Below are 14,315 nucleotides of genomic sequence, written 5' to 3'. Positions count from 1 at the left end.
CACCTAGACATAGATAGATAGATAGATAGATAGATAGATAGATAGATAGATAGATAGATAGATAGATAGACAGACAGAGAGACAGACAGCTAGACATAGATGATGACAGATGGAAGATGGGTGATAGATAGATAGATAGATAGATAGATAGATAGATAGACAGACAGATAGACAGACAGACATAGATGATGACAGATGGGTGATAGATAGATAGATAGACAGACAGACAGACAGACAGACAGCTAGACATAGATGACCGATGGAAGATGGGTGATAGACAGATAGGTAGATAGATAGATAGATAGATAGATAGATAGATAGATAGATAGATAGACAGACAGACATAGATGATGACAGATGGAAGATGGGTGATAGATAGATAGATAGATAGACAGACAGACATAGATGATGACAGATGGGTGATAGATAGATAGATAGACAGACAGACAGACAGACAGCTAGACATAGATGATGACCGATGGAAGATGGGTGATAGACAGATAGGTAGATAGATAGATAAAAAATGCGACAAAAACCTATGAACTTCTGAGTATTTTATTGCAGTTTATGAAAAATGTCATTATTAAAGAGAAAACGACGAGAAGATTACAGACGACGCTGAGTCACATCAGGCCTTCTGTGGCGGGGGAAGAAAAAGCCCATGTGTAGGTAATGCAATGACTGTATGTATATCTGAGTGCATGTGAATATGAGTGTAGCAATGGAATGGTCTGTAGTCTGCTTCCTCAGGCCTGCTAGTGGGGATCTCCAGTGACGTGGGGAGGAGATATTATTATAATATTTTTTTTTTCTCAGCGTGAGTTGTCCTCTCCTCTGGCAAACAGCAGCGTCCACAGAGCAACATGTGAGAAATCCAGACCGATACGTTTCTGTGCGTTTCGCACGCAGTCATTAGAGTCTTTGTTTCACATAATTATTAGTACGCAGTGAGAAACCCCTCCCATCACCTGACGAGTACATAAACATGGTCTTGTGGCCAGTCCCAGGACACGGAGTGTGTTGGGCATCACATCCTTGCTTGCTACAATTTTGTGGTGTGTGGCACATTTCAGGACAGCAGGGTTTGAACCTGCTGTGGAGATCTGTGCAGGACAGACTCAGCGTCTTTATAGGCATTTGTAGGGTTGGTGACCGCTTTATACACCTCTCCATACGCACGAAACACCAGCTCTGTGGACTGTTTGAAGATCTGCTCCCTGAGAGAGAGAGAGAGAGAATTATTCTGATTATTATATGCTAAATACCAGTTAACACCAAAGTTAACACATTAAACAATGGTTACATTATATATCACAGTACCCATGTCACCATGTTGGCATTGTAATTAAATATGAACTAACAAAGTGAATTTAATATGCAATTACTTTTTTCTATACAGTTTAACTAGTTAGACGGACGGACGGATAGTTAGTTTGACAGACAGACAGACAGACAGACAGACAGACAAACAGTTAGATAGATAGTCGGACGGATGGACGGACGGACGGACGGACGGACGGACGGACGGACGGACGGACGGACGGTTACATAGACAAACAGATAGATAGATAGATAGACAGACAGTTAGATAGATAGATAGATAGACAGACAGTTAGATAGATAGATAGATAGATAGATAGATAGACAAACAGACAGATAGATAGATAGACAGACAGACAGACAGACGGATGGATAGTTAGATGGATAGACAAACAGACAGTTAGATAGATAGACGGACGGACGGATAGATAGATAGATAGATAGATAGATAGATAGATAGATAGATAGATAGACAAACAGACAGATAGATAGACAAACAGACAGATAGATAGACAGAAAGACAGACAGACAGACAGACAGACGGATGGATAGTTAGATGGATAGACAAACAGACAGTTAGATAGATAGATAGAGACAGATAGATAGATAGACAGACAGTTAGATAGATAGATAGACAAACAGACAGTTAGATAGATAGATAGACAGACAGTTAGATAGATAGATAGACAAACAGACAGTTAGATAGATAGATGGACGGACGGACGGACGGATAGTTGATAGATAGATAGATAGATAGATAGATAGACAAACAGACAGATAGATAGATAGACAAACAGACAGTTCGATAGATAGATAGATAGATAGACAGACGGATGGATAGTTAGATGGATAGACAAACAGACAGTTAGATAGATAGATAGATAGACAGATAGATAGACAGACAGTTAGATAGATAGATAGACAAACAGTTAGATAGATAGATAGATAGATAGATAGATAGATAGATAGATAGATAGATAGATAGATAGATAGATAGATAGCAGTGATGCGCGGGTCAATGTATAAACAACCCGGACCCGACCGACGTTTTCAACTAACCCGCCCGCAACTCGGACCGCAAAAAAAAAGAAAGAAAATATTGTACCCGACCCGCTTCCTGACCCGCATTTTTTAAAAGTAGGCTAGTAAATGCATAGCAAGAAATACACATGACAAAGCCAGCACTTTGGTCATTATCTTTCATTATTTCGGCAACTTTGCTCTTTCTGTTTGTGTATTTGCGGAGCTTCCACTCCCCAGTCTTCACCTTTTCTCTTGCCGCCTCCATCTCTACCTGCAGACTGAGCTCGTGCGTCATCTTCGCGCCAGTTATTCAGCCAATAAAGTGTAGGCCTATGTATTTCATAGAAAATTGCATGTGAGCGGAGTGGAGCGGGAGCAAGCGGGCGGATCTTGGACAGAACGCAGAGCGGCATTTTTAAAAGGATGGAGCGTCGCCCTATTTCCCGCTCCAATTTCGCTCCGCGCACACCAGTGATGCGCGGGTTGATCCGAAATGAGCGGGTGCCTGCGGTCACCCGCGGTTACCCGCGGTTACGAGTCATCCAAAAATATTTTTAATGATATTCGGGTCGCGGCCGGTCGGGTCGTTTGAAATAAAGATGCCAATTAAACCTTTGTAATTTATATAGTAGTATAGAGAGCATAAGCGGAGTGGAGCGGTGAGAATCTTCGCTCATCGCTCACGGAACTGTCCACCCCTCCGCTCCCCCGCTCCCCCGCTCATCAGGCCGCTCCGCTCATTATCGCTCGATCAGCGCTCAACGCAGTTTGATCCGCGCTCCACTCAAATCGCCCCCCGCTCGCTCCAAAAAGGGGAAAAAAAATCTACATGTAGCCTATATCACTGTAGCTTAGACCACAGCCTTACCTCCTAAAGAACTAATGAGCAACAACAACATTTTTCAAATAGAAATGTTTTATTTCAAATGACAAATTAGGCCTATGTAAGAAGGAATATAGCCTACACAAAATCCTGTAAAATTAAACGAATAAATGGGCCTAATAATATGAATAACAATTATATAAACAAAAATATAGCCTACATAAAAATTTTAAAAGTAAATTTACTATTAGGCCAGAATTTTGATAAGTTAACTTTTGTGCAACGCGCACGATTAAAATTTAAATGGGCTTATATCCATTGTACACACAAACTGCTGTAAAATAAAACGAATAAATGGGCCTAATAATATAAATAAAATTTATATAAACAAAAACATAAAATAAATATACATAAACGTTTTAAAAGTAGGCCTAGGCTAAATTAACTATTAGGACAACATTCTTATAACTGAACTTGTGCGCAGCGCGCAGGATTAAAATTTAAATGGGCTTGTATCAATTGTTTGCATTTTACGCTGTATTTAATTTAGGCTACACTTTAAGTTACCGTATTCAATTTGCTAACCTTTTGCTTTCTTCCCAGCGTGTTCACATATCACACTGCATGTTTTCGAGAGATGTGTCTTTTTAGATTCCAAAATTAATCTTTAGGCCTACTGACTGAAACGATGTCGTTTTCTTCTACCACATAATAGTTAGTTTTACACCTGTATGACTTCTTATTTTCCTTTTTGAAGTAGCCTACTTTTTGAACTCCATTATTGAGCCGAGTTTTGACTGAAAATAGAATCCATCTTGCAGTCATCAACAGTAGACTGAGTCAGGCTTGACTGAGCATGCTTCAGAATCTTGGTGTGCGCGGAGCGAAATTGGAGCGGGAAATAGGGCGACGCTCCATCCTTTTAAAAATGCCGCTCTGCGTTCTGTCCAAGATCCGCCCGCTTGCTCCCGCTCCACTCCGCTCACATGCAATTTTCTATGAAATACATAGGCCTACACTTTATTGGTTGAATAACTGGCGCGAAGATGACGCACGAGCTCAGTCTGCAGGTAGAGATGGAGGCGGCAAGAGAAAAGGTGAAGACTGGGAAGTGGAAGCTCCGCAAATACACAAACAGAAAGAGCAAAGTTGCCGAAATAATGAAAGATAATGACCAAAGTGCTGGCTTTGTCATGTGTATTTCTTGCTATGCATTTACTAGCCTACTTTTAAAAAATGCGGGTCAGGAAGCGGGTCGGGTACAATATTTTCTTTCTTTTTTTTTGCGGTCCGAGTTGCGGGCGGGTTAGTTGAAAACGTCGGTCGGGTCCGGGTTGTTTATACATTGACCCGCGCATCACTGGCGCACACCAAGATTCTGAAGCATGCTCAGTCAAGCCTGACTCAGTCTACTGTTGATGACTGCAAGATGGATTCTATTTTCAGTCAAAACTCGGCTCAATAATGGAGTTCAAAAAGTAGGCTACTTCAAAAAGGAAAATAAGAAGTCATACAGGTGTAAAACTAACTATTATGTGGTAGAAGAAAACGACATCGTTTCAGTCAGTAGGCCTAAAGATTAATTTTGGAATCTAAAAAGACACATCTCTCGAAAACATGCAGTGTGATATGTGAACACGCTGGGAAGAAAGCAAAAGGTTAGCAAATTGAATACGGTAACTTAAAGTGTAGCCTAAATTAAATACAGCGTAAAATGCAAACAATTGATACAAGCCCATTTAAATTTTAATCCTGCGCGCTGCGCACAAGTTCAGTTATAAGAATGTTGTCCTAATAGTTAATTTAGCCTAGGCCTACTTTTAAAACGTTTATGTATATTTATTTTATGTTTTTGTTTATATAAATTTTATTTATATTATTAGGCCCATTTATTCGTTTTATTTTACAGCAGTTTGTGTGTACAATGGATATAAGCCCATTTAAATTTTAATCGTGCGCGTTGCACAAAAGTTAACTTATCAAAATTCTGGCCTAATAGTAAATTTACTTTTAAAATTTTTATGTAGGCTATATTTTTGTTTATATAATTGTTATTCATATTATTAGGCCCATTTATTCGTTTAATTTTACAGGATTTTGTGTAGGCTATATTCCTTCTTACATAGGCCTAATTTGTCATTTGAAATAAAACATTTCTATTTGAAAAATGTTGTTGTTGCTCATTAGTTCTTTAGGAGGTAAGGCTGTGGTCTAAGCTACAGTGATATAGGCTACATGTAGATTTTTTTTCCCCTTTTTGGAGCGAGCGGGGGGCGATTTGAGTGGAGCGCGGATCAAACTGCGTTGAGCGCTGATCGAGCGATAATGAGCGGAGCGGCCTGATGAGCGGGGGAGCGGGGGAGCGGAGGGGTGGACAGTTCCGTGAGCGATGAGCGAAGATTCTCACCGCTCCACTCCGCTTATGCTCTCTATACTACTATATAAATTACAAAGGTTTAATTGGCATCTTTATTTCAAACGACCCGACCGGCCGCGACCCGAATATCATTAAAAATATTTTTGGATGACTCGTAACCGCGGGTAACCGCGGGTGACCGCAGGCACCCGCTCATTTCGGATCAACCCGCGCATCACTGATAGATAGACACACAGACAGTTAGATAGATAGATAGACAAACAGACATATAGAAAGATAGATAGACAGAAAGACAGACAGACAGTTAGATAGATAGATAGATAGACAAACAGACAGTTCGATAGATAGATAGATATAGATAGATAGATAGATAGATAGATAGATAGACGGATGGATAGTTAGATGGATAGACAAACAGACAGTTAGATAGATAGATAGATAGATAGATAGATAGATAGATAGATAGACAGATAGATAGACAGACAGACAGTTAGATAGATAGATAGACAAATAGATAGATAGATAGATAGATAGACAAACAGACAGTTAGATAGATAGATAGACAAACAGTTAGATAGATAGATAGATAGACAAACAGACAGTTAGATAGATAGACAGACAGACAGACAGATAGATAGATAGAGACAGACAGACAGATGGATAGATAGATAGATAGATAGATAGATAGAAAGACAGACAGTTAGATAGATAGATAGACAAACAGACAGTTAGATAGATAGATAGAGACAAACAGACAGTTAGATAGATAGATAGACAGATAGATAGATAGACAAACAGTTAGATAGATAGATAGATAGACAAACAGTTAGATAGATAGATAGATAGATAGATAGACAAACAGACAGTTAGATGGATAGACAAACAGACAGTTAGATAGATAGATAGATAGATAGATAGATAGATAGATAGACAGATAGATAGATAGACAGACAGTTAGATAGATAGATAGACAAATAGATAGATAGATAGATAGATAGATAGATAGATAGACAAACAGACAGTTAGATAGATAGATAGACAAACAGTTAGATAGATAGATAGATAGACAAACAGACAGTTAGATAGATAGACAGACAGACAGATAGATAGATAGAGACAGACAGACAGATGGATAGATAGATAGATAGATAGAAAGACAGACAGTTAGATAGATAGATAGACAAACAGACAGTTAGATAGATAGACAGACAGACAGTTAGATAGATAGATAGAGACAAACAGACAGTTAGATAGATAGATAGACAGATAGATAGATAGACAAACAGACAGTTAGATAGATAGATAGACAAACAGTTAGATAGATAGATAGATAGATAGATAGACAAACAGTTAGATAGATAGATAGATAGATAGACAAACAGACAGTTAGATAGATAGACAAACAGACAGTTAGATAGATAGACAAACAGACAGTTAGATAGATAGATAGACAAACAGTTAGATAGATAGATAGATAGATAGATAGACAAACAGACAGTTAGATAGATAGATAGACAAACAGTTAGATAGATAGATAGATAGACAAACAGTTAGATAGATAGATAGATAGACAAACAGTTAGATAGATAGATAGATAGACAAACAGACAGTTAGATAGATAGATAGACAAACAGTTAGATAGATAGATAGATAGATAGATAGATAGATAGATAGACAAACAGACAGTTAGATAGATAGACAAACAGACAGTTCGATAGATAGACAAACAGACAGTTAGATAGATAGACAAACAGACAGTTAGATAGATAGATAGACAAACAGTTAGATAGATAGATAGATAGACAAACAGTTAGATAGATAGATAGATAGATAGATAGATAGACAAACAGACAGTTAGATAGATAGATAGACAAACAGTTAGATAGATAGATAGATAGATAGACAAACAGTTAGATAGATAGATAGACAAACAGTTAGATAGATAGATAGACAAACAGACAGTTAGATAGATAGATAGACAAACAGTTAGATAGATAGATAGATAGATAGATAGACAAACAGTTAGATAGATAGATAGATAGATAGACAAACAGACAGTTAGATAGATAGACAAACAGACAGTTCGATAGATAGACAGACAGACAGTTAGATAGATAGATGGACGGACGGACGGACAGTTGATAGATAGATAGATAGATAGATAGATAGATAGATAGATAGATAGACAGACAAACAGACAGATAGATAGATAGATAGATAGATAGACAGACAGACAGACAGTTAGATAGATAGATAGACAAACACAGTTCGATAGATAGATAGATAGACAGACAGACGGATGGATAGTTAGATGGATAGACAAACAGACAGTTAGATAGATAGATAGACAGACAGATAGACAGTTAGATAGATACAGTAGACACAGACAGACAATAGATAGATAGATAAACAGACAGTTAGATAGATAGATAGATAGAAACAGACAGACAGACAATAGATATAGATAGATAGATAGATAGATAGATAGATAGATAGATAGATAGATAGATAGTTTAACTTTCATGAATCATATTAGACAGGCACTACAATGTAAAGTGTTCCCAAAATAATAAAATTAGTAGCAATTGTGTCACTGAACAAACCAAGTGAATCAAAACAACACCATAGATAAATGACTCTATGAGCACTTTGGTAGCCATAACTTGGTGCTGTTTTGGTTTTGATGGTACTTCTGTTGATCTAGGTTCCTGGAAACACATCACACAGGAACCGGCCTTAATTGAAAACTACATAAACTGGTCAGAATATTGCTGGTCGAGTGAGCAAAGACAGTAGAGCCACACAAGCCACTGATCTGGGTTCAGTTCAGGACTAACACTGCCCTCTACAGATGCACTTCTACCAGTACAGATACACAAACTGTATGTACACACTGCAGTTTTAAAGGTAAGTGGGCAATTTATCTACATGTAAACCTTCATATTATATAGAAATATCAAGTCAGATTAATGCTCGGCCTATACGGAACGGTTCAACCAAAAATACTACACACTTTAACTAATTGACTTGCACACATATACCAAAAAACAAAATAAAAAGTTCTCCCTGCATTTCTCCTATGCTCTAGCTTGCTTTATAATCTAGCTGATAGATAGATAGATAGATAGATAGATAGATAGATAGATAGATAGATAGATAGATAGATAGATAGATAGACAGATAAAAGACAGACAGGCATATAGTCAGATTTGTGAAATCTTTCAGAACCGATTTGTGAATCGGATAAAGCAATACACTAAAAAGATCCGACCCAAAATAACAATTCCTATATGAATCAGACAAGAAAGCTCGGGTGGATGTCAAGATTTTCAGCAAAAACGTCCCCCTCGCGGAGAAGAAAGAAAAGAAAGTCATTAGTTGGAACAGACACAAGGCTGATTAAATAACGGCAACATTTTCAGATTTGGTTGAACTTATCCCTTCAATGTGAAGTGAACAGAACAAAATCTGTGTGTGTGCGTATGGATCCATCTCCATTTAGCTCGTCTTTGTATCTCATGCAGAGTTGAGTCACGTGCGGCGTGTTTATGTGTGGGAGAGAGAGAGGGAGAGAGAGAGGGAGAGAGAGAGAGAAATGGACCAGGAGCTAATTAGCTGTGCCAAGCCCGTGCACGAGTCCATCTCCATTAATAGAGAACATTAACCTGAGGGACAGTGAGTGCTCCTCAAGCCTGTTACATTTCCCAGTAACAATGTGACTCAATGTGTGCGCCTCTCTACCGCTCAAATAGCAACATCGCACTGATGCGCTGATGCTAAAAGCACCAAGAAACAAGAAACATGACAAACGCACCAGAAACCTGTCATGCTCATGACCGCGTCACTAATGCCTTGACGGCCCCGTACAATTTATGGGCCAAAACCTTATTTGTTTAGGTCAGATGTGGTTGAGTAATAAGAATAGCTAAACTTGAGCTAGAAATTGTAATGTTTTGAAATGTAAAGCTTCCTGTTATTTGCTGTATTATAGACGAAACGTGTGTGATAAATGCAAGCCGACTCGTACTTGATGGCAGCGCTGAGCAGGAAGTTGAGCTGCGGCATCACAAGTGTATCAGGAGAGGCCAAATAACGGTCAAACTGGACCTGTGTGTAAAACAAACAACACACTGTTAGACAAATCAGGAATGGAAAGAAAAACATTAACCTACCCTAGCTTTAAATGTTGCTGAATTTTGCAAACGTGGCCACACCTTTAAAACCATTAGGCAGCACTATTCAGACTGGATTCGTTTTGTTGATTTACAATTATTAACAAAGGATGTCTGTGATTTCACCCTAAAAAAAGTGGCAAAAGGGTCTGAAAAAAAGATTGATAGACAGAAAAGCTGTGAAAACACTATGTAATTTGTTTCAGACGGTTTTCTATTCTTACTTCCTACTCGAACCTCCATAGGTTTGTAACAAATTTGCATAATGGGCTTCTTCATTGGCTGCCTGTGAACAACGTCTACTTTGACCCTCAAACACTAGTTGTAGCTGAGGCCTGGAAGAGTTTGGTTTATGTTGTACACATGTCGAGAAGACACTGTTTTCTGCGCTGTGAAAGCAAATCCACTTTTCAGCACATCAAGAGTATGAGGACTCAAGCCCGAATTGATACGGTAAAATCAACGCCATCGTTACCATTCGTATCACTGTGTGTACAAGTGCTGAGGAAGATCAGATATGAAACTCAGATATGGTAAAGGGCACTTAATTTCTAAAACTGGCTGTATCGTCGACCAATCACAACAGACTGGGTTATTTGACCAATCAGAGAAGCGTCAGCTAAATGAATAAATTGTAAATGTAATGAGTAAGCTCTCAGAAAGGAGGGGTTTAGAGAGACTGAATCCTTCACTGAACCGTTTAAGTCTAGAGATGTCAATTTACATAAATTCCCATAATCGATTGTTGTTTAAATTAACAATCAATTATCTCATTAACTGTTAACCATAATCTCTTGAATCCGAAGCGGGGGGAGGGCTAAGATATCATGTTACTTAACCCCATGATAACTAACACAATATAGGTGTCGTTTTAAAGCTCAGAAGCTCAGCTTTACAGTGAATATAGGGAATATGACCATCACTTAACAAGTGCTTTTAAATTTGCTGACAAATTAGAAATACTCTATTTTCATAGCGTGAAAAAAAGAACTGCTTTGCATAAAAATGTGATCTGTAAAATCTGGACGGGGAAAGAAAACTGTGGAAGTATAATCTGTAGTTTCCACGAAAGCCTAGAGCGTGTTTTGTGTCATCAGGCAGAGTTTTGCTGACAAATAAACGTGAATTTCTCAGTCCAGGTAACATGGAAAACGAGTAAACATTGTTCATTTATATACATTTCCGACATTGTAACAATACAAAGTGAGTTGAAAATCGGCAAAGTGTTTTTGACCTTGGATGCATGTAAACCTATTGTAGGAGACCTCCAAAACAACATTAGAAAACTTTTAAATAGCATAATAGGGGCACTTTAATACAGAAAGACAAACAGGTCTCACCATTGCTGTTTTTAAGGATGTGCTGTCCATGCCAGGGAGGTTGGCCAAGGGACCCTAAGAGGGAGAACATGAACAAAACATGAGAGAAGGATACACAACTACTTCCCTTCAGCTGTGTGAACTGAAACAGCCTGTGGCACAGATATAACACATAAACAAAGAGAAGGAATAGGTGCAACAGGACAGCTTGAAAACACATGAAGTGAGAGATTTCACATTTCAACCTAATTCGTTGCTGCTTTGTGACACTTGAATAGATGGATTAAAAAAAAAAATGAATAGGAGTGAAAACGGACAAAAATATGGCTGAGAAAGAACATCTATTGACCATCTGACCATCTATTGTACAATGCAATTGAACACCAACAGCACTTCGCTAGGTGTTGCATTATGAATTGAGTTCTGATACACTCAATTGAGTTCTTGAACTCAAGCTTGTGTACCCAGAATGCTTTATGTTCACACACTTGTAGAGATTATGGGTACGTTTATACAACAACGATATGCTTAAAATGGAGAAGTTTTTCCTTTGAGTTTTCCACGTACAGACGACACCATTGTCAAAATGATCCCCATTCACACGGATCCGCGAAAATGACTAAACGCACTGTATTCTGCTGCCAGGCCGTTAGACGGCGATGAAACACTATAAACTGAACACATAATACGCATGTGCATTACGTCATCGTCTTCAGAGATTCGTGTTTTTGTTGTTTACACGGAGACAGTTTTAAAAAACTTCACTCACTTTGAAACCCGTAAACGCCGGTGTCGTGCGGCCAAAGCGCATACAAAGTTACTCTAAAATTTGATTGGATGAGACCCGTTTAAAGTCGTTATAGAATAGCCAATTTACAGAAAGTTGTAAATGCACCGACTAAATATCATGAATTATAATTAGTCGCTACAAACAACGCAGTTAAGATACGGGCGAAATCCAGTCACTTCAAGAGGAATCCACACAATTGGGAAACATTTACCCATGCAGGTTTCGCAACAAGTTCAAGTTTTTACGCGAATTTGCCGCGTTCACCCACAGAAAGCTCTGAGTCGTGCTTCAAACATTGCTTCACTACTGACAATAAACAATGGACCTTTCAGATCATTCATCACAATGATTTTTTTTTTTACCACAATTAAGGAGGTTTTACACATATGAATCCTTGTAATGCACAACCTCTCATGGCTGATATTATAAAACGGATGATTCTGAAGTTCTAGGTACTTCACAACATGAACAGTGTACAAAGACTCATTATGAGTGTCAAACATCAACAGGATCTTAATACAGTCTAGTGGTCTTTTTCTAGCGTATACAATTTGTAGGTTGGTAATGTTTTTAAAATGATGCCATGGACATGTGAGACAAAGTTGGCTTTTGAGGGCCTGGTTGATGAATAATGTCTGTTGTGGGCAACAGGAGCCGTATAAAGCCGAGACAGGCCGTAATTACCAGCGTTGAGTGGACAGAGAAGACATTGAAGCAGTAGGCGAGACAGTTGTGTCCTGTGCTGTGGACAGCAGGTGTCCAGAGACGCTTAGTCACACGCCAGCCTTTTACGGGGGTGTGTGATGAGGACAGGCGTGGAAATGCCCAGACTGCACTGCTCTGCCAAGACCCACACACACACACACACACCCGTGCTTACTTTCAATGCTTCTTGCTTTCTCGCCTGTCTTCTGTAATATAACACCTTGCTTAAAGTGCCGCAACATCTCCGAAACAGTCGCCGAGTTCACTGGAAACTTTTTCACCTGACAATTATTCCGCTCAAACACCCATAAACGAGAGTAAGCATCAAAAGCCGTAGGAAGGAACAACATGAAAGGGCAACAATTCTGGCTTTATAAGTCATGACGAATAAATTGCAGTTTAGTGAGTCAGTAGCCGTTTCAAGTGATTCATTAAAAAGATCTGGATCATCAGAGCCGGTTCACTGGCGGAGGAATCGTCCGACTACGCTGGTCGGACGCTAGTGCGTTTCAAATTCACTAAAGCAAACGAGTCATAAAAGTCATTTTTTGAGAATCGGACTACACTGGCAACGTTGTGTTTTTGATTCATTAAAAAGAACTGGATAATTTGTGTAAGTTAACTGGCTGAAGAATCATTCATTTGGTAATCTGGCAACACTGGTTATGCTGTATGTGTTTGATTCACTAAAATAAATCAAAAGAGTCATTCATTTAAAAATCAGACTACACCAGTCATGATGTACATTTTCTTTCATTAAAAAAACTGGATCATTCATGCCAGTTCATTAGCAGAAGAATCAGAGTACACTGGTCACACTGTATTTATTTATTTTGTATTAATAAAAAATACGAGACATAAGAATCATTTGGACTACACTGGTCAAGCTGTACAGTTTTGATTCATTTAAAAGAACTTGCTCATAGATGTCAATAGTTCAGGAATCGAGACTACACTGGTTGCATAATAAATAAATAAATAAACAAACAAACAAACAACAACTCATAAAAAGTTGTTGAGTTTGAGAATTGAGACCATTGGTTTGAGAATTGGACTATACTGTCGCATTTTTAATTTGCAACAAAGAAAAACAAAAACATCTGGAATGAGTTCCAAAAAATAACTGGTCCTCAGTTCCTGAACCGACTCATACGACATACTTCTGTGGAGCACAAAAGAAGACACTTTGAAGAATGGTTGAAAAAGAGAAGAGCCAGCGGTGAAAGACTATAATGTTGTTGTTATTAGATCTCCAGCGATCTTAAATGTCTGCAATACACCTTATATAGTACACGATGTAAGAAGAGATGCTGAGTGCTTTCAGCTGTGCCAAGCCACATCATTAATGAACAACAACAAAACAAAAGGTAAACCATTTGCTTGGTCTAATCTGCAAATGCGCACACAGATGTGTACAGGTAATCGTGTTTACAGCATAAGCTTTATTTTTGTGCTCTTTTTCAATCTCAGGCCATTTCCTGCCATGTGATGAATTTGCCTGAACATCCCTGCTCTGTGATTTTATTAATGAGCCTCGAACCATAGGGTAACCATGGTAATACGGTCTAAAGGGATGGAATAGACAATAGAGATTTCAAATGTAAAATGAAAAGATAATAAGGAAGTAATGTGTGCTATTAGTGTGTGTGTGTGTGTGTGTGTGTGTGTTGGCGGTGATATAAAAGGGGAAACATGGGCCACAAATAGTGTTTTGCAAAAGAAAGTTAAAAGAAGGTTCCTACACATTTTTCATTTCAAAATTCCACACTTTTCCAGACTTCTCTGT

At 38.4% G+C, this 14,315-nt stretch overlaps 1 protein-coding gene across 1 annotated transcript in view; it reads right to left on the bottom strand.

Moving 5' to 3' along the window:
- Positions 1-541: 541 nt before the first annotated feature.
- Positions 542-14,315, bottom strand: part of cog6 (component of oligomeric golgi complex 6) — a 57,566-nt gene continuing 43,792 nt past the window's right edge. The window contains exons 17-19 of the mRNA XM_082180929.1: positions 11,056-11,109; positions 9,571-9,650; positions 542-1,217 (exon numbers count right to left, since the gene is read on the bottom strand). Coding sequence (XP_082037055.1) covers positions 1,070-1,217; positions 9,571-9,650; positions 11,056-11,109 — 282 coding nt within the window. The 3' untranslated portion in view covers positions 542-1,069. The remainder of the gene's footprint in view (positions 1,218-9,570; positions 9,651-11,055; positions 11,110-14,315) is intronic.

Source organism: Leuciscus leuciscus (genome assembly GCF_965113295.1).
Source record: "Leuciscus leuciscus genome assembly, chromosome: 9".
NCBI lineage: Eukaryota > Metazoa > Chordata > Actinopteri > Cypriniformes > Leuciscidae > Leuciscus > Leuciscus leuciscus.
Note: the sequence above shows the minus strand (reverse complement) of the source record. Positions and strands in the feature narration are given on the sequence as shown.